The 26,062-nt window shown below is 33.0% G+C and overlaps 1 protein-coding gene across 2 annotated transcripts; it reads right to left on the bottom strand.

Annotated features, from left to right (window-relative positions):
- Positions 1–564: 564 nt before the first annotated feature.
- Positions 565–13,446, bottom strand: LOC111626820 (ankyrin repeat domain-containing protein SOWAHB-like). Of its 2 annotated transcripts, XM_023370346.1 has the most exons (15): positions 13,193–13,446; positions 9,198–9,259; positions 8,249–8,653; positions 8,015–8,173; positions 6,982–7,017; positions 4,810–4,911; positions 3,479–3,490; positions 3,393–3,395; positions 3,275–3,277; positions 3,108–3,197; positions 3,009–3,011; positions 2,762–2,915; positions 2,609–2,686; positions 680–825; positions 565–611 (listed from the first exon to the last, which is right to left on the bottom strand). In XM_023370346.1, exons 1-12 carry the CDS (start codon positions 13,326–13,328, stop codon positions 2,853–2,855), a joined length of 1,074 nt encoding a protein of 357 aa, XP_023226114.1. In that variant the 5' UTR covers positions 13,329–13,446; the 3' UTR covers positions 565–611; positions 680–825; positions 2,609–2,686; positions 2,762–2,852. The 2 variants fall into 2 exon arrangements, with proteins under 2 accessions (XP_023226114.1, XP_023226108.1); XM_023370340.1 differs by lacking the exons at positions 565–611; positions 680–825 and having other exon boundaries at positions 2,325–2,686.
- Between the last annotated feature and the right edge of the window lie 12,616 nt (positions 13,447–26,062).

The following is a 26,062-nucleotide window of genomic DNA, read 5'->3' as shown; positions in this document are numbered from 1 at the left end:
AATACGTATACAAAGTATTTTGTACTGTTATAAAGCTAATATCTAGATAGTTGTGACGTCTTTACTGAAGTTTTATCAAGAATAGAATCCGTAAGCACTATCCGAATCGGAATCTTCATTAATCTTCTTCTCTTCCACACTGAAATATAAAAATTCATTAATTAATTAACAATTATACAAGTCGACCCCCCTATAACAATGTTGATTATTCTGTTTTATATGAATTCTATGTTGTACGAGTCACTTAGATTTTACAAATACGTGTGCCAGGTTGTAAATGGCTCACGTATTTGTAAAATCTAAGCGACTCGTACAACATGGAATTCATATAAAATGGAATAATCAACAGTGTTATAGGGGGTCGACTGTAATTAATTATTATGTACAGTAGAGGCGTAGTTAATGATCTTATTGATCACTTATGCTCTAATTTCCGATTTCATTTCATTCCGAAACAGAACGGAGTCGAAACTAACGTGAAATAATACGAAAATCGCACCCGTTTTAACGCGGACTAAACCGACCATTAACCACAAAACCACAACTTACTTTTTCTTCTTTTTCTTTTTTGTAGAGAGAGGTTTAGGGGTGGAAATGAAATGATTGGCCATCTGTTTACAAAGAAAGAAACGGTATTACTGGGATGATAACCTAGCACTCTCCCAATTTAAGAACTCACCATTTCTGCCAGGCTGTCCGACGACCCCCAACTCTTAACTCTAGACGAACGAGCATTGTATAGAGCCGAAGCGGTTTTCCTCACTTTAGCATTGAGGGATCCAATGCGAGTTAAACTCACTTCGTTGACAGGTGGCAGTGGAAGAGCTAAAAACGTTACACAAATGCCATCAATTTAAATCGTTAAGACCCTCGTTCGAGCTTCCATATACAAAGAGAATTAAAATTCAATACGGGATCGACTGAACGTAGCCGTATTTATTTACTGTGACGTGTACGTTTTCTTCCCCCCCCCCACCTCTCTTTGTCAGAGATTAGTATAGTGACTTGTTTAGTAGACTGAATCGTGAAGTCGACAAGAGAATCAAATCACGATTATCCTTTGTTATTTTTTCTTTTTTAAATAATAAATTTTAAAGGGGAAGGAAAAACAAATACCTACAGTATTAAATTTAACATTTATTGATTCTCAATACTCTATAAATTATTTATAACCCTTGATTGAAAGTCCGATTTTTCATCCATAAAACATTGCTGCTCATTAATAACGCTAACTCATCCATTATTCTAGTGTTTTTTATAATTATTTTCCCCGTTTTTTTTTAAATTTATAATGCGCCCCCCTTGTATAAACTGTCGAAATATCACGAGATGCTGAGGGGTAGGCACTTACATTCATAACATGTAAAATTGCATATATATACCAAAGCTAATAGTTCCAGTCAATTTACTGTGCATCTTCCACCCCGTCGAGTCACCCAACTTGGCTAGACCCAAAGCCAAAACCCCCTGTCGATCATGTCAGGTGACAGACAAAAGCCCCAGAGGTCATTTGAGTTTGGATATGTCAACCTGGCCTTCTGTCACTGTCTATTGTTTTCTCTTCTATATACATCCCTGATGGGGATTGAGAATGGATATGCGGTAATGCTTACTAATGGGATGTGACTATGATGCCAAGATGTATATCTGGCAATAAATGATACGTAAATGGAAGAAAAAAATCCTGACAAGTCTTTTGGGAGGTCCAAAATGTGTTGCGGAAGTGCCTTATCTGCCTGTCCGATCTGTCAGTAAGTAAAATGTAACAGAAGGGATGCATGAAGGGCTACAAACCACAATTTTGCTTCAGGATTACTTCTAATTAGCATCTAACACGCCAACCCAGTAATTAACAGTTTGCTGCATTTTCTTAAGAGTTTAGCACTGACATTTTTTCATTTTTTAATTGTTGAAATGGATTGAATTTTTTTTGCAAGTTTACAAAACAATCAATTTCTGAAATTGTTATTTTTTTTAAAAAGAAATTTGTTAATTTCAGGATTGTCAGTTTATAAAAATTCAATTTCCTTTTTTATAAAATGACAATCCTGAAATTGATATTTTTCAAAAAGAAATGCATTTTTACTGGTGAAATTAACTAAAAACTCAGTTTTATTCTTGTAAAAGGACAGTAAAAATTATTTTTTTTAAAACAAATTGTCATTTTACTAAAAAGGAACTTGAGATTTTATAGATTTTGTAAGCAACACCCTCCATAAGAACAAATTAAATGCACATTTTAGCATGTAAAACATCAAAACTCTATGTCAAAACACTGAAAATAACCTTAACCATTATATATATATAAATAATCACAAAACAGATTCAAACTGATAACCTTTCACCTTTAATATAACCTCTATAGACAATAGCCATACAGATAAAATTACTGATAAAGTCCCAACATGCACCATGCACAACCAGCATGCATAGTAGAGTAAGAAATTTAAAAAAAAAAACTTAAGTAATCATCCAAAATAGGCAGACTTTACGCTTCTTGATCTGACGACGGGCCTCGTCGATCGTAAGAAAGACTGATGCAAAGAGGAACGAATAGAAGACGAAAGTGTTCGGTGGATAAGAAGAGAGTTAGGAGGGGTCATCTTACGTTCTTTAAGTATTTCTGTCTTTGGTAAGTAGTCTTCTGCCTTTTTGCCACTGTAGTCTCTTATCGACGCATCCGCCCCTATAAAAACCGTCGAAAAAGTAGTTTCGAAAACTTAAATTGCAGGTGGTAAGTTTGGAAATTAATTTTACTTACCGTAAGTAGCTTTTAAGAGTCCGATAACCTCCAGACGATTAAACATGGCTGCTATGTGAAGCGGCGTATACCCCTGATGCAAAGAAGAGATTTAAATCAGTTTGCCGACGGTACTACCCTTCGGTCGTACTTTAAAATATTCAATACTCACCCCCTGCGACAATGAAAAATGGAGAGATGAAGCATTAGTAATGGATAAAAAAAAAACATTCAGAAATGTAGCAAGAGAAACAAAATCAATACTTACATGCTTATAAATGAAAGGGAAAGAGAGGGGAAAAAAACCAGAATTTAGTGAATGTTTACTGCATAAAATATAATGTAAGAGCACTTTAAAATCACTTACCGATCGGATATTTGGGTTTACCCTGTGCTTCCCGGCAATTAATTTGACAATATCACAGCTTCCATGCTTAGCTGCCCAATGGAGGGCTGTCTAAAATGTCCCATAATGAACTTAGTATAACAGTTTTGGATAATTAATTTAGAATTTCAAAGCTTAGAGGTACTTACGAACTTCGCGGGACGAAAAAACAATAAAAATTCAGTCGACAGCAATGGGTTGAAAGTAAAAACTAATTAAGCATTCATTCCAATTTGTACTAATTCAATTAGAAAAGCATTTACTTACCCCCTGCATATTTAAATCGGAAACAAAGGAGGAAAAAAATTAAGATCAGCTCTTCAAATTATGTAGCCAAATAGTAATTTACTTACCGAAATGAAATCCTAATAAAAGAAAAAGAAAAATCGGTAAGTTATAACTGATTGATGGCATTACAACAAACAAAAATGATGTTATTGCTTGTTTAAGAGTCTCCCCCATTCGCTAGAGATGCAAAGCAAATAGAATCAATCAAAACTGGCACCGAGTGCGAGAGGGGTTAAGTACTAAATCTTAATATCCTGTTTGGTATTAACGGTCTCCTGCCGAGACCAGGGATGTCGGATGATTACGGATCAATTGGGATGCCGTCTACATCTTTCGGAGTTCATCACCTTTTCATATAGAGAATAGGAAAAATTCCATCTCTGCAGAGTAAAGCATACTTTTAGATTTATTCTTAAAATAGATGACATGCGTCTCGTGCGGATCGGATAATCACTTTATTAGGTTCATTTTCTATTGTTATCGGACAGTTCCTCTAAAAATTGTGTCCAATTAGGCAAAGTATTTGCTATCACTCATTGTCTGGTGCCATAAAAAGTCTATACAACACTTTCTTTTCCTTGTACTTCTTGTATTTATTTTTAAAAGATTATAATTATGAGGTTATAAATTCCAAACTTGTGCATCTCTATGTAATAATATACAGGAAAGTTTCTAAAACTTGGCTATAGAAAATGGGGAACAAATAAATAAGTCTGCTACTGTTAATGACACCCGAAAAAATCGTTAGGTCGAAAATTATACTTTCGACAAGCGACGAATGTAATAATAATAATAAAAAGGGGAAAAAAATCTGTAACGACATCAGCAACTTTTTCCAAAGTCATTACTCGCTTCATCAATTGAGTGGAACGTTACAACTTCCTCTAATAATTAATACGGTCATAAAGTTATTATAATCAGAAACAAATCCTGACATAAAATCATTTACTTCGCTTAAACATTACGAATAGAATAAATGATTCGCTTAACCAATAAAGGAACTCATCGGGTCGGAAAAATTCTTCTCTTATACCCACCCGAATTTATTTTACTTAATCTTCTTTCATAAAATGGCAAGTGTAATTTCCTAATCTAGCAGAAAATCTAAGTTTAAAACTCGTGTAAAGCGTCGGCAGTGTCCATAAATACAAACGAGACAAGCTTAGATTAAGATTTCCTCATAAATTTCTCATTTTTCTATATAAAAATATGCTTTCATCACTTAAAAACAAAGATAAATGGCAAAAATTTCCTCTATTGAGTAAGATAAGTGTATTTGTTTAGAGATAATATCTCGACAGATCTAATTTGCATACAATTGACAGAATGCCTATACATAAATTTTGTCGTGAAAGTGTTGCGTACAGCTACATATTCAGAATAAATTTCGACTCACTTTAAAATTAGCCAATCTGGGTTCTTCTTTCAACAAGCGAACGAGTGACAGGTAGTCTCCCTGAGCTGCCTTCAGCGTCCACTCTCTTCGATAAGGATTCAGCTACAGGTTAAAAAAAAAAAAATCAATTAATTTATCCAAATCTAGTGTTATATAACAAGCAGGATAACACATCCTGCACTGCAAGAATTAAAGCTCTGAGTTATATGAAGTACTATACAATTATATCAGGAATACAGTCGACTTCCCCCATAACACTGTTGATTATTCCATTTTATATGAATTCCGTGTTGTACGAGTCACTTAGATTTTACAGATATGCGAGCCATTCACAGCCCGGCACACATATTTGTAAAATCTAAGTGACTCGTACAACATGGAATTCATATAAAACGGAATAATCAACAGTGTTATAGGGGGAGTCGACTGTATAGAAACAAGCACATGTAATAATATGAGGTAAAGTATCACCAAAGAAACACTGGATTAAAGGGGGAGAAGGTACCAGCAATTAATAATTAATTAAATATTTAAGCACTAGTATAGCTTTACAGATGAATTTTTATAAAATTTAGCTCAACAAATGGCAACATTTATCAATCAAATTACTAATAAAGTATACATTCTTTTATCTCTACAAAAGGCTCATTTATATGCAATAAAAAGTGTTAAATTGTCAAAATTATTATTATAGTGTTTGCTATAATAGTAGACAGCAAACTATTATAAAGGCATTTAAAAATATGCATGAACAACAGGAGAAAATCATATATAAAGATAATGTAGATTATCTAATTGGTTTCTAACTAGATTTTTATTATATTTTCCTTATATCAGTAGCCTGTTATCCTGTATCAACACAATTGGACTCAATTGACACAACATTCCCCTTCAGGGTGTCCCAGTCTGGATCCACAAGCATTACATTAAGTTTTGTTTATTCTTTTACACAGAAAGCATGGTGCCGAATGAGAAGAAACAAATTTGACGATATTCTGATGGTAGGAAACCGAGTCGGCATAAATTTTCCAAAGAATTTAACAGGTTGCATCCACACCACTGTGTGATCTGTGCAAAGTCTGCATGCAGCTTGTTAAACTCTTCATAAACCTTGGGTCACTACCATGAAAATCACTTGAATTCATTTCTCCTTACTCGGCATCATGCTTTACATGTAAAAGAATAAAAGCTGAATGTAATTCCTTTGTTTCAAATTTGCAGACTCTGCATATACAGTCGACCCTCCCTATTGTTTATTCCGTTTTATATGAATTCCATGTTGTACGAGTCACTTAGATTTTACAAATACGTGTGCCAGGCTGTAAATGGCTCACTTATTTGTAAAATCTAAGTGACTCGTACAACATGGAATTCATATAAAACGGAATAATCAACAGTGTTATAGGGGGGTCGACTGTAATTAAATCTAATCATATTTTTCATGAATACACAATTAAGATGAACTAATTAATTTAAACACAATTATTCTTTTACAGATAAACCTATCTCACAAAGATGAGAGAGACGTCCCCCCAATCAATTCCCAAGTTCAAAAGACGTTGGAAGATCGATACCTTGCTACACACCCCGACAACAAAAGGTACTTAAACTGAATGAAATCATATAAAATATATAGAAAAACAGTTTTAATAAATTCTTTTAATTATTTAATTTTCTGTAATTTACATAAAAATCCTAATTTGCAACAGGTAATATGCATGTCATATGCATTATATATACATGATAATTACACTAACACCTACAAATTCCCCAGTGGGAGTTTGTATTATTGTCATTTTTAAAAAAACAATATTATCCAAGCCAGAAATTAAATTTGAGAGCAAAAAAATTCCTCTAATAAACACTGATCTTTTAAATCGGCAATGTTAATTCATTCCATTCCTATCAACGTCGGCATTTTCTCAATGTATAAGCTTAGACACTTGCATATTGAGTCTATAAAGATGGCTTTCCTACTCTAGTTTTCATTTTACTTTGATAAATTTTTAATTTTGATGAAAAATTCAATGTTTTCTTTGTATAGTAGCCATATAAATAGCTTTTTTGTAAATTAATGGCGATACGGTTTATGTAAACTTGTACGAAAGTAAATTATTCACTACATATTTTAATATTAAAATAATGATAAATATGAAAAATATGTTTACTCACACTGGCTAATGATGATGTATCGTCGTCGTCCAAGCTCTGTATAGGATGAGAAAGTTTATGAAAATTTTATTAATTATTTTTGTTTCGAGTAGCGAGTCACAGAATTTAGTTTACTCGGTTTCTACTTGCAAAACGTGGAGGTAACAGAAGATAGCAACTGAACAAAATTTATCATATTTGTTCTAGGTAAAACAAAGCGAACCGTGAAGTGCGAGTGTCTACTGCAACTTTCTGAAAAGCAGAGCGATGTACTTCCACTTAAATTAGCCTAATCAAGCTTCTATCAGGTAATTTAACATACTACTGAGTGTGGCAGAGAATAGAATCTTCTGACACTACTTATGAAAGGGTACTTTGTAAGGGTCCAACTTCCAACTGATCTTGCCCTTAGAAGACCAGATCCATTGGCATAAATGATCTGTTTGTCCTCCAGTGGATGCCTATGCCACAAAGGTATGTCTGCAGATAGAATGTATGGTCCTCTTTGTCTATAGCCTAGCTAGAGAAATAGATAGGGTGCCAGCCCTACCAATGGACACCCGTGGATGAATGCACATTAAAGGATAGAATGTACCAGTACCGTCCTCTCCAACTGCAGTGTAGCTAGAGAAGATGAGATTGTTGTTTGGCGTGGGGCTGGCAAACATTACCTGCCAGTACTCAGAAAAGCCAAATGATTTCAGAACCACACAGATCATTACAGATAGAAATCACTTACCACCAATATTCAATCCTGATTTGTTTGCTCAGTAGTGTACATATATAATATGTAGACTACTGTCTGTATAAAATAAGTAAATTCATAAAGATATATAAAAAAAAAAAAAACAGTTCTGAATAGTGTTCTCATGCGCTCTCACACACCTCTAACCAATGGGCAAAGTATATCTAAGCACATATTCTCATGCATAATGCTTGCAAGAGAACACTTAGTATAAATTATGCAATTTATGAGAAAATAAGGGGCAAGAATACTTCATTCTGCTATCGGTTTAGTTACTATCTTCTGCCTTATATGAGAATATCTACTTACTATTTTCACACTTCCTCTCGTAGGTCGTGACGGTGACGGTGACGGTGACTTTATCATTAGCTCAGTTTCCGATGCTAACTTATTCAAGGACTGTGCTCTTTCTCTTACCATACCTGGACTTATAATAGGTTCGGTCAAAGCCTCATTCCTTATAATTTTCTGAAAAAAGCACATTTTTTAGCAGATCTTCAAACCATTCATCAAGTAATTTTATGATTAAATTTATCTGATTACGGTCTCAGAGTTTTCTTTGTTCAACTGACGTAAGGTTTCTTCTATCTTCCCCGATGACTCCCTCCTATCGCCTCTGCGACGAGGTGGTGGCTGAGGAACTGCTTCTAAAGTTGGTGTTAAGCTTTGATAAATCTGTGAATGATTGACTTTGACAAAATTCCGCGTCTCCCTTTCTTCCGACATGGGTAACCTCGTCGTTCTGTCGTCGCACCTCGCGACAGACAATGCCACACTCGCATTTGGATCCACGTAGCCTACGCCAGTTTCGTTAACCTTCTGAAACCTTCCCTGTGGCCAAACTCCATTTGGATAAAGCCGAATTTCGGTATTTGCCGGACTAGATTTAGGCACATTCACGGATGTGTTATCAAGGTACTTTTTCCTCATCACAACATACTTCACCCCCTAATTTTTAATTAGAAACAAATTTAAACACCAGATTACAGTAGAAATTAAAGAAAACAAATTACATCTAATTCTAAATTATGAATATTTATAAAGGAAATCCCAATTAAGAACGAGGAGCAAGATCAATTTTACTGAAATGATTGATCGTAACATTATCTGATCACTCACACTGATGCTAATTTATCTTAAACATCTCCACGGTGTTAGAGAGCCGTTAAAAAGGGGGATATTGAGCAAATATTGCAGATAAGATATCAAAGGCCAGTAGAATATCACATTCTCCGAGCTAAGTGGAGTAGCGTATCACGAAAGACGGTCGACTAACATGGACGTCAAAGAAAAATCTTCTCATTAACATAATAATATTTGCCTTCGCACTCAAAAAAAAACCACTTGTGATTCAGCAGATATCATTGTGAAGGGCACAATCATCCTTCTTAATTATCCAATTTTGTAATTAATATATAGATAAGTTTATAAAATATAAGTTATAAGGGCCTTAAGTACATTTAATTAGTGTAATTTGATAAAGATAGCTTACATTTTCTTCTTTCAGTGTGGCCAGTTCATTGATGTAATCTCTGAAGTGTAATTTGGCTTGAGCTGGAAAAGAAAGAAAAAAAAAGGGAGGGGATTTTTAATTATCAAATATTTAAATATAAAACGTGGATATTCAACATCTAGAGACTACTTTTTTACTCTAAAAACTCCGACAAAAGTAGAGTGGAAGTGTCTCCGGCCACATGTCAACCCCATCAAGAAACCCTACACCGGAGATCCCGAGAGACGTGGAGTAGAAACTCACTCCCTGACAAAAACCAGGACTCGAGTGGAATTCCTCGGAGTATTAGCTGCACATTTTCGACTGATGTGATTGAATAGAGTTGCATACGCACAAAATTTCTAAACTCTTGTTCTAAACAGCTGTGTAGAGTAAACAAGAGCCTTAAAAATTACTTCAAACTTCCAACTTTGTACACAAAGTCCGCCTCGTTACTTGCCGAAAACTTTAAAATGAGGATTTTGCACGGGACGCCATCGCGCGATGTGTAATCGCTTATGATGGATAAATAATTAATTTATGCAAATGTTAAGTTACGAAAGGATGCTCGGCATTTGCATTTCAAATTCGGCGTGGAGTGACGTGTTTGCTGTTGCCGTACTCTGTGTTTATAAATAATCTGCTTAATGTAATTATATAATTTAAAAAACAAAAAAATGATTCTGCTAATGAATTTGTATATACAGGGTGGCCCAAAATTTAATTAACCATGGTTTTTTATATTCCGGATACACCTATTTACTTATGATTCATATTAAATATACATAGAACACAACAAGGGGTGGCCAAAAGTCAGTTAACCACAGTTTTTATGTCCCAGGTGCAATTATTTACTCATTTTATATCTAGAAGTCAAGATTCATAATAACTGGGACACAACAAAAAAACTTGGTTAACTGATTTTTGGGCCACCCTTAACAAAAAATCAGCAATATCAACACTAATACATTCGGTTAAGGATGCTTTTTTATTATTGACTGTACATATACTAAGCAAAATATCCTACTGAAGGGACCAGAAGTCAGAGAAAACATGGTCTTTACATAGGTTCACTGACTTTTGGACCACCCTCAATACACAATAAGCAGATGATATATATTAATATAAAACATGCTTAACAAATTAATTACTACTTTAAGCTCAATAACAATAAAACTAACTCAAATTTGCACTTATAAACTGGATTAATTACCGGAAGATCTGTCGACAGATTTACGACGAGCCTTTGCACTTTAAATTTGTTTAAAAACTTTAACCGAGAGAATTTAAAAAGAGTTTAAAGTCTCTAAAGAAATAAAAATTCTTTATAGCTTTCACCTCTGACTTATTTCCTTCTTTCCTCTTCAACTTAGAGACAGACATGTTCGCATTCTGTCCATTGTAATTGCGTTTTAAACTTGTTACGGCACATTTATTAAGTATAGAATTTCGAAAGAACCTCCTCCTAGCTTCAGATTCTTCCGAAAAGATTTATAGATGCGTTTCACCATTTTTTTTGCTTAATTTATAGAATCGTCATTTGTGTTCGTCCTTCTTGTTTATGCTCTTGGTACTTCCTGTAAACATACCACCCTGGTAATAGAATCTGTTATTGATAGGTCTGTAACTTTAAACAGATTATGCACACTTGTTACAATTAAATCTTGTCATCAACTAGCATTTTTCTAATGGAGAATGTTACTCTATCCTCTAAAGGACATATACATAGCATTTTATGGCCTAAAACACCAATACAAAAGCCCGATATGGACATTCAGCTGACAATGTGGACAGTCTAGGGTTCGCTTAAGGTTCCTCGTGAGATCATGGCCCTCTCTGTCCTACTGTGAGGCATATTCACTATAAAAATGATTTTATTTTTGTTGGGAATGACTGACATCCTCCAAAGGTTATAGGCCAAACTTATACTAGCAATAAATCCAGTATGTAAGCCATAATTTCAGCAGCAACGTACGCAAGAACTCTAAACTTTTACAGCATTTCTGGCTTCATTAGGAGTATCTTTCAATAAATTGTGGCTAGACTCAATTCCGTTTGCTTCTCTCCCGTACGAAGATATCCCACGATTGCAGCATCAACTCTAAGGAATGCCGGCAACTCTAGCAAGGGATTATCGGTTATCCCTACACAAACAAAAGATGCCCTTCATTCTTGTCGAAGCTAATATTACCTCACAAAAGCCCAATTTGGCAACAGGCAGATGCTTAGTTACCTACGCCTACAAAATTACAGAAAATACACATATACAACTACAATAAGTGAATATAATCTAACTTCTAGAGCATCTATCACATTTGAAGCTCAATTTAAACAGAAAAAAAAAACCAAAATAGGCAAAAATCCAACTTCGAAATGGAATAAGTGCCACAGCGGAAGAGAGCGGCCTCTTCAGAATCATAAATAAACACATTTATCACACACAATCACATGTCACGCATGTATAGTATACTACAAAACATTAACAGAATGTAAATTCCACATTAATCTAGGTTAACAGTTAACAAAAATAATGTGAAATCTCATATAGAACCAAAAGACCTGCATCATAATATGATTGATATGTGCTCGTTGCCGTAGCAGCGTGACATCCCGCATACACATGCTTGCGGCATGGTGGTACGTGCGGCATTATTTACGTGCGAATTGAATAGTTTTTAGCATTAATAAACTATGAATAAGCTACGGACGGTTACGAAATCAGGATTTAAAGGAGAATGTTTGCATATTTTTCTTTTGTTTATATTTCATTCTTGCATAAATCTTACCTTTTTTAGTATAATTTATTAAGTGGATAAATTAAGTGGATAAATAAATTAAGTTTAGTAATTATTATGCTTAATTTTTCTGTCGCTTAGCACACTTATACCTTGATGTCATGTATATGTCATTTTGCATGTGTCGATTGAATTATTTTGCATTAATAACCCATAAAGGAACAATTAAATAGCCAAAAATTAAGGTTTAGAAGTCCAAAAAGTCTTCATTTGTTGTTCTGTTTGCATCTTGCTCTTATGTAAACATGACAAGACAAATGTCATTAAGCAATTTACAATTAGCAAGGTATAAATAGTGTTAAAACTAATTATTAGTGGCCAAATTTTACATATCTCTATTCATTTGTTTACAGTCTTCCAATGTGTACATGTGACATTATATGAGGGTAATTAAGTAATTTATGTTGTACATATAACATCATACCTATTGTAAATTGCTCAATTACATTTATAACCACAAATAACTTACAAATAATTTTAAAAAAATGAAGATTAGGAACCCAAAAAGTGGCCAAATTTTATTGTTTACCTCTTCACATATGTACAGATGAGTGCATTTGAGCAAATTACAATAAATAACCCACAAAAAATGGGTATTATGAACCCATAAAGGGTCCAAATTTTACAAATTTCTATTGGTTTCTTTACACTCTTCCCATGTGTACAGTACATGTGACATCACATGTGTAATTGATCAATTTCTCATGCACCCCTGTGTATCAATCTTACATTCAATCAATTTACATTAAATCACCCACAAATTATTAAAAAAACGGGGAACGAAGAGCCAAAAATCTGACCAAATTAACTACTTTTCAATGGTTTGTTTACATTCTGCCCATGTGTACATGTGACAACACACGAATGTAATTGATCAATTTATCACGTACACGTGGAATTTACACGTGCGTAATTAAGTAATTTACATTAAATCACCCACAAATAATTTAAAAATGGAGATAAAAATCCCTAAATCTGTCCAAATTACACAAGTTTCTATTGGGTTTGTTTACCCTCTTCTCACACGTACCTGTGACGTCACACGAGTGCAATTGATCAATTTACCGCGTGCACGTGACGTAACGAGTGTAACACACACACAAACACACCAAAAACGGCTTTAAAAAGGCCAAAATACCCGAATAATTCCCTAAAATTCTCGCGTGTACCTGTTTACACCTGGATTTTCTAAAGGCCTACCTTGTTTCTCTAGGTCTGGATTTGTTAGATAAGACTGAAAGTGCTTGACTAATTCGCGATTATTAACTTTACCACCGTTCTGGAAGAGATAATCCCTAACGGAATCGAAAGTCAGGACATTTTGCTCATCCATCATTTAGCACCTGTTCAGGTAAGAGAGACGGAAAGGTGCACCAATTCTACCGACCGACTCAACACATTCCACCTCCATGACGTATCGGGTCACGTGGTTTGCCGTCCTTGGAAACCGAGCCACGTGACTCACCATTTTTCGTGACCGACGATGAGTTTTAATACGCAATTATTTCTTCCCTTCCGAATTGAAATGCGACAATCGGAGTTTACGTCATTAATTTATTTTTTTTCCTCCTTCTTTCTTTTTTGATTTCGAAATTTTGAAATAATTAAACGACTTCCGGTCACGTGAAGCAATTAAATTCGTACCTTAACCTCGGCGGTGATAAGATTCGAAGGGGAAATACTTTTAAATTCGTTACATCTGGAAGTAAATTATTACTCCAAATATTAAATTTGAAATTAACTTATAATTTAATAAATAATTCTCGTTACTTTTCTTTTTTTTTTCTTTAATTTAAAAAATATAAAAAGTCGTCTGCTTGTGTCACGTGACTGAGTTTGAACTTTTAAAATGTTTTCGTTTAATGAATATTATTACTTAATTATTTATTTAAATTAAAATTTAATTGTAGATTAATTTTTTGAATATAATCAAACGGAACAATAATGTTTATGAAAATTTCAAATTGTTATTACGTTTCAAACTTATCACGTGACTAATTTAAATAGAAAAAATCTCGTTTCAAAGAGTGAAGTTAATGTTTAAAACATTAATTTCTACTTAAAATAATAATAAATGGAAAATTTCGTATTTGTTAATCACAAAAGTTTAATATAAAATCGATAAATTATAATATTATAAAAGCGAATTTGAAATGTCAAAACCAATGACGTCAAATCAACTGACTATGGATTTAAATTTAAATTTTGCTTAACAATAATTAATTTAAAAAAAGATAAAAACGTCGATCATTTCTAAATTTAAAGATTTCGTGCTACAGAATTATTTTTAATTTTAATTTCTGTCTCGTTAATTCGTCATAAATATTTAAATTAATATTTCCAATATTGTCATGGAAACGTAAGATATTTTGCTGTGACGTCACGTTTTTTTTTCGTCATAAACGTAAAATTTTTTAAACGTTTTATTTAAATTTCTACAAAATTATATAATTTTTGTATTATATTAGTAAATTTTTATTATTTTAAATCAATAAGAATTAAATATTTTGTTACAAAGCTTATAAATTTAGCGGTGACGTCATCGGTAACATTTAACGATTATTTAATTCAATGGCGATATCGTCTGTTATATTTCAATCTTAATTAATTATTCAAACTGATAATTTTAGAAAAATTATTATACGATTTATGAAAATTTATATTAATTTATTACACATTTACTAAGTTATCTGCATTTTTATATTTCAAATAAAAACTGAATTTCGTATCACGTAATTGGTTTAATTTTTTAAAAATAAAATATCAAATTTACTTAATATATGCATTTATACATTAATATAATTTCTTATAAATTATTTTTAAGTTGTAAAGCTATGCAAATTACTTAGAAAAATTTAAAAATTCATCGCCTGCATAATAAATGGCGTAACGGTCACGTGACGTTCGTTTCTTGCTTGGAAAAACATTGTTGTTTCTTAATTAATAATATATTCACTCCGTTATTCTAGAAAATAATGATAAAATTACTTTAAAATTCATTCACAAGCAAGACTTAAAACTTCAATTAATGCAGTGTCACGTGACTCGCGGCTCGTATTTGAATTTTAAATTCATTTATATTAATATTTAACGAGTGTACGGCTATTTATTAAATTATTGCTGTTTATTCTGGTCTGTAATATAACCTGTTTCGTTTTGTAAGCATTTATCTTATTTTTTAACTCAGGAAATTCATTTTAAATAGCAAATTTTTCCTTTTTAATTTGTCAAAACCGAATATAGCGTAGTGATTGATTATAAACTTTCCTCCGCACCTGAAGCTTTGGTGTCATTAGGAACATTCCCGATTATATCATAAATTTTTGAAAACTTTTTGAACTTTTTTAAAAAATTCGTTTCTAATTCATATTCTACATCATATTCCTTAATAAAAAACTAAACCTCTCTATTAAATCTTACTTTCTATCGCGATGAAGTTGTTTTGACAGACTAAATTTTCAAGTATCATCTTTAGAGATGTTATCGGAACTAGTCCAAAATTTATACAAGATAAAGCGATAACGAACTTTTTTTCCTTCTGAATAACAACAAAACGCCGCAGGATTTCTTTTACTTTTTTTTTTTAAATTTTCAACCGAAACAATTATAAAAAGTATCAATCAGTAGCTAAAACATTTTAAATTCGACATAACTTCTACGCATTAAAACCTTTCGTACACGCTAATTATCTTGTACAGGAGACAATTGGACAGGATGTACTTTGCGTTTCTTAAGCAGGTTCTAGAGGTTGCGAAATCTAGAAACGTTTCGTGACGTTCTCTCCTTAAAATTCACGAAATCTTCCAAGCCATTTTGATTATTTGGCAGTGAATTTAACACATCGGTGCATAATTACGTATAACATCCACAACATACTGTACTGTACATAAATGTGTACGGTATCAATTTGAGTGCGTACTCATGAGTCTGCGAATATTGTTCATAATTATGTACAGTAGTAATAAAAGGCAATTTGAGTATGTACTGAAAGTATCTACTCGTGCAATTTAGCCTCGCGCATTTAGGGGCCTCATACACTCATAAATACAAATTGGTGGATGCTCTATCATAGTCAAGCGATGGGTATTATCCTAAGCCGTTTTTTTACCCCCCCCCCCGTTTATTAAGAAATTTACGAAATATCCGAAAATTTACACATGCCAACTTAGCTCCCATCAAATTAGACTAAATTTAGCTAATTGTTTTATATAAAACACGATTTTAATGCACCGTATATGACCTATTTCAAAATGGCGTCGTTTGATGCGTGTATTTATCATAATTACCTCTTTGTATTCGCCATAATTAAAAGGATATGTAAGGTATTGTTTTAAGGTTAATGTATATTAATTTTTTTTAATATTTCTGTGGCAAAACCGGAAATTATTGGTGTTTAAATCACGAGGATATGTAACACCTATCGAAATTCATTCATGTAAATTAAATAAAAGCGGAAGGGGAAAAAAACCGAGTGTAGCTCTTATTAATCACTTATACTTATTCTTGAATCCATTAAACTGGTGTTGTTGTGATAATGATCTAAATAGGAAAGTAAATTGCATTAAACAATAAATATTCTTAGAAATTGTAACTATTATACCAAGCTGTACATTATACCATTGAAATGTTGTTTATATTTAATTAATTTACGAAGCTAATCAGCCAATTAAATTTTACTTTATTTTAAATAACAATGACGTGATGGATTTTATTACGTTATGAATTAAAATGGCATTATTTAAACTTCATTTTGTAAAATATATATATATTTAAATTTAAATATTATTAAATAATTTATTTTTAGAAACAGTTTGAGAAATTAAATTGACTTCAATCACGTGGTACCGACGACGACGACGACGACGGCGGCGAGTTCATTGCCGCATCACGTGACAGATACGCGTCACTTCATCGCGTGATTGAAACGTATCGATAAATCGTTATTCGAAGACAATTTTTGAGTTATTTTTCTTTAAAATAATTTAAGAAAATTGAATTATTTAATAAACAAACGAATAAATAAATAAAATTTCGGAAAAATCTTTACAGAAAGCAATCGAGAAAATTTAAAATTGCGTGACGTCCGGAGACACGTCGCGCGTCACGTGATCGGCGTGCGCCAATTATCGGCTCGACTTCAAACGGATTAATTTAAAACGATTTCGCGCAATTTTTTTGAATTTTTCCCGCGTAATCGGAGCGAATTTAAATTTAAATCTTTTAATTTTTTTATTTTAAATATTTCAAAATACTCCAAAAAGGCTAGAAAATTTAAGAATTATTCCCGCAGCATTCTAATTTAATATCTTATTATTTTTATTTTTATTCAGAAATTCGTAATAAAATTTAATATATTTTTTTTTTTCCTTCTTTCTTTCTGGTCTGCGATTTTATATTGTTCTGGATGTCTTCTTTATTTATTTATTTCTTAAAGGAGAAATCATTTGCCTCATACAATTGTAAATTCGCTCGGTTGATGGCAATAAAAAAAGCAGACAAAAGAAAAGATAAATCTGAATTTTAGACAGAACAAGAGGTTAGGAAAATAAATTGTTTTTGAAGGAAAAATCGATTTTTCAACTCCATTTTTTTCTGCTTTTTTAACTTCAAAAATTGCTTCTCTTCTTCTTCTTCTTCTTGAGGTTCATTGAGGTTCAACATGTGTTGGAAGTCATTGCTAAACCCCCCAATTGAATCCATTACTACTACAGTAAACAATGTAAAATAACAGTAACAGATCGAGTACGGTCGACCTCCCAACGACGGCCATCTTTTACGCTACGTGTCCGTTGTTTACAGTTTCGACTGTATGAGTTAAATGAATGAATTTAGAGAGAAATATAAATAAAAAGCTGTAAATCTATCGAAGAACGTGCAGTGGAGCATGAATTTTTAAATTCTTTCACCTAACTGGTTTGTCCAGTTTAACGTCTTTTCGAGTAAACATGACGAGGAAGATCTGTTCACTTCCGGATGACGTGATGTGTTCGTTAGTTTTTGTTTTTATATTATTTTTATTCTTGTTGTAAATCTACACCCCATCTTATTAATTCGTTCTTGTCTCTCTAGTGATTATGACCGTTTATGGACTCCCAAAAGAGGGCCCTGAGGCCTCTAAACTATTAGCTTTGTTCCCCTTCGGAAGAAATGTTGCGGTGAGGTTGGATCTCAAGGAACGAGGGTCTTTTTTAGAGTTATCACTACATAGAATTTATGGGCATACAGCATTGGAGTGTATGAAACCACTGGTGGAGGATTCGAGCCTCACCGACCACGTGGAGTTTCCCGGTTTTCTTCACCTAAATAGGCGCAGTTTCCTATAGAAAGTCTTCTCTGGAGAGCAGATCGCCCGATACAGACACGAGAGAGGATTAATAGGGTATGAATGGATATAATAAGTAAAGTGGATCGATACGTTGGGATATCCTGAATAGGATTTAAGGGCTGGATGAAACCACCGAACACTGAAACTCGTCGAGCACGTGGGGTTTACCAGGTTTTCTTCGCGTGCCGGACACCTAAATGGGGGGAGGCAGTTTCCTACAGAAAGCTCTCTCTGGGGGGGGCACATCGCCCATTACAGAGATAAGAGAGAATTAATAGGATATGAACAGTCAGGTTGGGATATCCTGAGTAGGATTTAAGGATGCACAATTGTTCCTAATATATTCACCACACTACAATGGATGAAACCACCAAACACGCGGGTGTTCTTCACATGCCGAACACCTAAATGGGGCCAATTTCCTACAGAAAGAGCGGATCGCCCAATAACAGTCCTTAAATTGTTGGAAACCTTTTAATTAGGTTAATTAATCAGCCATTTGTAATGCTTTAAAACCTTGAAATTACAATCGGTAGGGCCTTCAAAAAAAGAAGGCAATTTCCACAGAAAACACCACTGTTCCACTCGCATCCCATATACCGAAAGAGGAGCATCCAAGTTTGTGGAGCGGCAATTTGTACCATCTCGCCTCCTTATATTTAGATCAGGGGGTGGTTTCGGGTGTTGGAAAATAATTAAATTATTTTTATAATTGTTTCTTTCTAAGTAATCGGCCGTTTCAACCTATCAGCAGTTACGCCCATTGAATGAAAACTATAATTAAGTAGCCCCATAAAAGATAAATTGTCCTCTTTTAAAAGGTCGCCCCCTCGAGATGTATCCGATAGGGCAGTAAATGTATATTTAGAATAATATTTCACTTGGTAAAATCTAGTTTTTTTTAGCCCTTATCATGATTTAAATCTTGGTGGAACAAGGTCAAAAAAATTTTAAAGGGCGTGTTTACCATTTCGTGAATATGCGAAATTGTAAATTATGAGTTTCCTTAATTCTTCCAGGGTTATTTTTAGCGATATTTTTCCGCACTTTACTCAATTAATTCCTCAATTTTGAGAGTATTTATACGAATTTTTATCCATTTTTCTGCGGAATTTCCTGGCTTTGACTGAATTAATAAAACCCGTTTGTTCCGAGTATAAAAAAGGCTAGTTGAGAAATTTTAATCGGATTTTTATACTCTTATTTAGCCTGAAAGTGAGCTTTTTGTACATTTGTTTCAATTCGTACGAGCCTGTGAACCTGGAGGTAAAAGCCGAGCCTGAAAATTTGTGCATAGACGGGAGCATAATTTCTCCCTTTATCTGCACTCCTTCTGTAATTCAGGCTACGCGAAATATATTTTTATAAATCAGACATTTGTATTACTTTTATTAAATGCCTGTGAATCTGAAGATAAGATCTGAGCCTGAAAAATCTGAGCGTAAACTGTAGCACATGTTTTCCTTTATCTCCAGTCTTTCTATAAGTAAGGCATGACAAAATATATTTTTTATTAAATATAAATAAGGCTTTTGTATTAATTTATAAGGTGTCAAGCCTGAAAATCCACACATATAAAGACAAATTTCGTATATTCAGAGGTAGTAAGATAACTATTTTTTTATAAATTAATCTTTGCATTAATGTATTGGGCCTTCTTTAAAATAATTAGCCTGAAAATCTGTTCATAAATACGAACATTTTCGGTATTTCCTTCGGTCTTTTAAACTCAAAAATAGGCTTTGAAAGTGTGAAAAGTTTCAGGCTTTTTATTAGAATAAAAAGCCTGAAAATCTATATACAAAGAAGCAGTTTATTCGGCTTACTTATATCCTTTATAACTAAAAAAAATAGGCTTTATTATAAATAAGGCCTTTGTATTAATCTACTGACAGTTTTATAAGATACTAAGCCTAAAAATCTATATATAAACAGAAGGCTGTTCATTTCCTTTAACCTTTTAAACTAAAATAATGCATATTTTCTTATATTAAGTTTGATAAGTGATTAAAACCTGAAGATATAGGCTATTATTGTGTTTTAAAATGTTTTTTGTAATTCAGGCTTGACCAAATAGGATTTTAAAAATCAGGCTTATATTTTAATCTATTATAGATAATGCTCTTAAAGGTGAAAGCCTGAAAATCTGCACGTAAACAGGAGCATTATCCTTTAGTTAAAGGTTTAAATTAGCCTGTAAAATACTAAAATAAAAATTACAGTTTCTTAAATAAGACTTTTGTAGTTAAATAATTTTTAAATGAGCCTTTTTTTANTCTAAGGAATGCCGGCAACTCTAGCAAGGGATTATCGGTTATCCCTACACAAACAAAAGATGTCCTTCATTCTTGTCGAAGCTAATATTACCTCACAAAAGCCCAATTTGGCAACAGGCAGATGCTTAGTTACCTACGCCTACAAAATTACAGAAAATACACATATACAACTACAATAAGTGAATATAATCTAACTTCCAGAGCATCTATCACATTTGAAGCTCAATTTAAACAGAAAAAAAAAACCAAAATAGGCAAAAATCCAACTTCGAAATGGAATAAGTGCCACAGCGGAAGAGAGCGGCCTCTTCAGAATCATAAATAAACACATTTATCACACACAATCACATGTCACGCATGTATAGTATACTACAAAACATTAACAGAATGTAAATTCCACATTAATCTAGGTTAACAGTTAACAAAAATAATGTGAAATCTCATATAGAACCAAAAGACCTGCATCATAATATGATTGATATGTGCTCGTTGCCGTAGCAGCGTGACATCCCGCATACACATGCTTGCGGCATGGTGGTACGTGCGGCATTATTTACGTGCGAATTGAATAGTTTTTAGCATTAATAAACTATGAATAAGCTACGGACGGTTACGAAATCAGGATTTAAAGGAGAATGTTTGCATATTTTTCTTTTGTTTATATTTCATTCTTGCATAAATCTTACCTTTTTTAGTATAATTTATTAAGTGGATAAATTAAGTGGATAAATAAATTAAGTTTAGTAATTATTATGCTTAATTTTTCTGTCGCTTAGCACACTTATACCTTGATGTCATGTATATGTCATTTTGCATGTGTCGATTGAATTATTTTGCATTAATAACCCATAAAGGAACAATTAAATAGCCAAAAATTAAGGTTTAGAAGTCCAAAAAGTCTTTATTTGTTGTTCTGTTTGCATCTTGCTCTTATGTAAACATGACAAGACAAATGTCATTAAGCAATTTACAATTAGCAAGGTATAAATAGTGTTAAAACTAATTATTAGTGGCCAAATTTTACATATCTCTATTCATTTGTTTACAGTCTTCCAATGTGTACATGTGACATTATATGAGGGTAATTAAGTAATTTATGTTGTACATATAACATCATACCTATTGTAAATTGCTCAATTACATTTATAACCACAAATAACTTACAAATAATTTTAAAAAAATGAAGATTAGGAGCCCAAAAAGTGGCCAAATTTTATTGTTTACCTCTTCACATATGTACAGATGAGTGCATTTGAGCAATTTACAATATATAACCCACAAAAAATAGATATTATAAACCCATAAAGGGGCCAAATTTTAAAAATTTCTATTGGTTTCTTTTACACTCTTCCCATGTGTACAGTACATGTGACATNGCAAATTACAATAAATAACCCACAAAAAATGGGTATTATGAACCCATAAAGGGTCCAAATTTTACAAATTTCTATTGGTTTCTTTACACTCTTCCCATGTGTACAGTACATGTGACATCACATGTGTAATTGATCAATTTCTCATGCACCCCTGTGTATCAATCTTACATTCAATCAATTTACATTAAATCACCCACAAATTATTAAAAAAACGGGGAACGAAGAGCCAAAAATCTGACCAAATTAACTACTTTTCAATGGTTTGTTTACATTCTGCCCATGTGTACATGTGACAACACACGAATGTAATTGATCAATTTATCACGTACACGTGGAATTTACACGTGCGTAATTAAGTAATTTACATTAAATCACCCACAAATAATTTAAAAATGGAGATAAAAATCCCTAAATCTGTCCAAATTACACAAGTTTCTATTGGGTTTGTTTACCCTCTTTTCACACGTACCTGTGACGTCACACGAGTGCAATTGATCAATTTACCGCGTGCACGTGACGTAACGAGTGTAACACACACACAAACACACCAAAAACGGCTTTAAAAAGGCCAAAATACCCGAATAATTCCCTAAAATTCTCGCGTGTACCTGTTTACACCTGGATTTTCTAAAGGCCTACCTTGTTTCTCTAGGTCTGGATTTGTTAGATAAGACTGAAAGTGCTTGACTAATTCGCGATTATTAACTTTACCACCGTTCTGGAAGAGATAATCCCTAACGGAATCGAAAGTCAGGACATTTTGCTCATCCATCATTTAGCACCTGTTCAGGTAAGAGAGACGGAAAGGTGCACCAATTCTACCGACCGACTCAACACATTCCACCTCCATGACGTATCGGGTCACGTGGTTTGCCGTCCTTGGAAACCGAGCCACGTGACTCACCATTTTTCGTGACCGACGATGAGTTTTAATACGCAATTATTTCTTCCCTTCCGAATTGAAATGCGACAATCGGAGTTTACGTCATTAATTTATTTTTTTTCCTCCTTCTTTCTTTTTTGATTTCGAAATTTTGAAATAATTAAACGACTTCCGGTCACGTGAAGCAATTAAATTCGTACCTTAACCTCGGCGGTGATAAGATTCGAAGGGGAAATACTTTTAAATTCGTTACATCTGGAAGTAAATTATTACTCCAAATATTAAATTTGAAATTAACTTATCCCACGATTGCAGCATCAACTCTAAGGAATGCCGGCAACTCTAGCAAGGGATTATCGGTTATCCCTACACAAACAAAAGATGTCCTTCATTCTTGTCGAAGCTAATATTACCTCACAAAAGCCCAATTTGGCAACAGGCAGATGCTTAGTTACCTACGCCTACAAAATTACAGAAAATACACATATACAACTACAATAAGTGAATATAATCTAACTTCCAGAGCATCTATCACATTTGAAGCTCAATTTAAACAGAAAAAAAAAACCAAAATAGGCAAAAATCCAACTTCGAAATGGAATAAGTGCCACAGCGGAAGAGAGCGGCCTCTTCAGAATCATAAATAAACACATTTATCACACACAATCACATGTCACGCATGTATAGTATACTACAAAACATTAACAGAATGTAAATTCCACATTAATCTAGGTTAACAGTTAACAAAAATAATGTGAAATCTCATATAGAACCAAAAGACCTGCATCATAATATGATTGATATGTGCTCGTTGCCGTAGCAGCGTGACATCCCACATACACATGCTTGCGGCATGGTGGTACGTGCGGCATTATTTACGTGCGAATTGAATAGTTTTTAGCATTAATAAACTATGAATAAGCTACGGACGGTTACGAAATCAGGATTTAAAGGAGAATGTTTGCATATTTTTCTTTTGTTTATATTTCATTCTTGCATAAATCTTACCTTTTTTAGTATAATTTATTAAGTGGATAAATTAAGTGGATAAATAAATTAAGTTTAGTAATTATTATGCTTAATTTTTCTGTCGCTTAGCACACTTATACCTTGATGTCATGTATATGTCATTTTGCATGTGTCGATTGAATTATTTTGCATTAATAACCCATAAAGGAACAATTAAATAGCCAAAAATTAAGGTTTAGAAGTCCAAAAAGTCTTCATTTGTTGTTCTGTTTGCATCTTGCTCTTATGTAAACATGACAAGACAAATGTCATTAAGCAATTTACAATTAGCAAGGTATAAATAGTGTTAAAACTAATTATTAGTGGCCAAATTTTACATATCTCTATTCATTTGTTTACAGTCTTCCAATGTGTACATGTGACATTATATGAGGGTAATTAAGTAATTTATGTTGTACATATAACATCATACCTATTGTAAATTGCTCAATTACATTTATAACCACAAATAACTTACAAATAATTTTAAAAAAATGAAGATTAGGAACCCAAAAAGTGGCCAAATTTTATTGTTTACCTCTTCACATATGTACAGATGAGTGCATTTGAGCAATTTACAATATATAACCCACAAAAAATAGATATTATAAACCCATAAAGGGGCCAAATTTTAAAAATTTCTATTGGTTTCTTTTACACTCTTCCCATGTGTACAGTACATGTGACATAACATGTGTAATTGATCAATTTACATTAAATCACCCACAAATTATTAAAAAAAAATGGGGAACGAAGAGCCAAAAATCTGGCCAAATTAACTACTTTTTAATGGTTTGTTTACATTCTGCCCATGTGTACATGTGACAACACACGAATGTAATTGATCAATTTATCACGTACACGTGGAATTACACGTGCGTAATTGATTAATTTACATTAAATCACCCACAGATAATTTAAAAATGGAGATAAAAATCCCTAAATCTGTCCAAATTACACAAGTTTCTATTGGGTTTGTTTACCCTCTTTTCACACGTACCTGTGACGTCACACGAGTGCAATTGATCAATTTACCGCGTGCACGTGACGTAACGAGTGTAACACACACACAAACACACCAAAAACGGCTTTAAAAAGGCCAAAATACCCGAATAATTCCCTAAAATTCTCGCGTGTACCTGTTTACACCTGGATTTTCTAAAGGCCTACCTTGTTTCTCTAGGTCTGGATTTGTTAGATAAGACTGAAAGTGCTTGACTAATTCGCGATTATTAACTTTACCACCGTTCTGGAAGAGATAATCCCTAACGGAATCGAAAGTCAGGACATTTTGCTCATCCATCATTTAGCACCTGTTCAGGTAAGAGAGACGGAAAGGTGCACCAATTCTACCGACCGACTCAACACATTCCACCTCCATGACGTATCGGGTCACGTGGTTTGCCGTCCTTGGAAACCGAGCCACGTGACTCACCATTTTTCGTGACCGACGATGAGTTTTAATACGCAATTATTTCTTCCCTTCCGAATTGAAATGCGACAATCGGAGTTTACGTCATTAATTTATTTTTTTTCCTCCTTCTTTCTTTTTTGATTTCGAAATTTTGAAATAATTAAACGACTTCCGGTCACGTGAAGCAATTAAATTCGTACCTTAACCTCGGCGGTGATAAGATTCGAAGGGGAAATACTTTTAAATTCGTTACATCTGGAAGTAAATTATTACTCCAAATATTAAATTTGAAATTAACTTATAATTTAATAAATAATTCTCGTTACTTTTCTTTTTTTTTTCTTTAATTTAAAAAATATAAAAAGTCGTCTGCTTGTGTCACGTGACTGAGTTTGAACTTTTAAAATGTTTTCGTTTAATGAATATTATTACTTATTTATTTATTCAAATTAAAATTTAATTGTAGATTAATTTTTTGAATATAATTAAACGGAACAATAATGTTTATGAAAATTTCAAATTGTTATTACGTTTCAAACTTATCACGTGACTAATTTAAATAGAAAAAATCTCGTTTCAAAGAGTGAAGTTAATGTTTAAAACATTAATTTCTACTTAAAATAATAATAAATGGAAAATTTCGTATTTGTTAATCTCAAAGGTTTAATATAAAATCGATAAATTATAATATTATAAAAGCGAATTTGAAATGTCAAAACCAATGACGTCAAATCAACTGACTATGGATTTAAATTTAAATTTTGCTTAACAATAATTAATTTAAAAAA

This window comes from Centruroides sculpturatus, unplaced genomic scaffold (genome assembly GCF_000671375.1).
Source record: "Centruroides sculpturatus isolate CEXI.00-Female unplaced genomic scaffold, Cexi_2.0 scaffold203, whole genome shotgun sequence".
Taxonomy (NCBI): Eukaryota; Metazoa; Arthropoda; class Arachnida; order Scorpiones; family Buthidae; genus Centruroides; species Centruroides sculpturatus.
The sequence above is the reverse complement of the archived record's forward strand: the minus strand, read 5'-3'. Positions and strand labels throughout refer to the sequence as shown.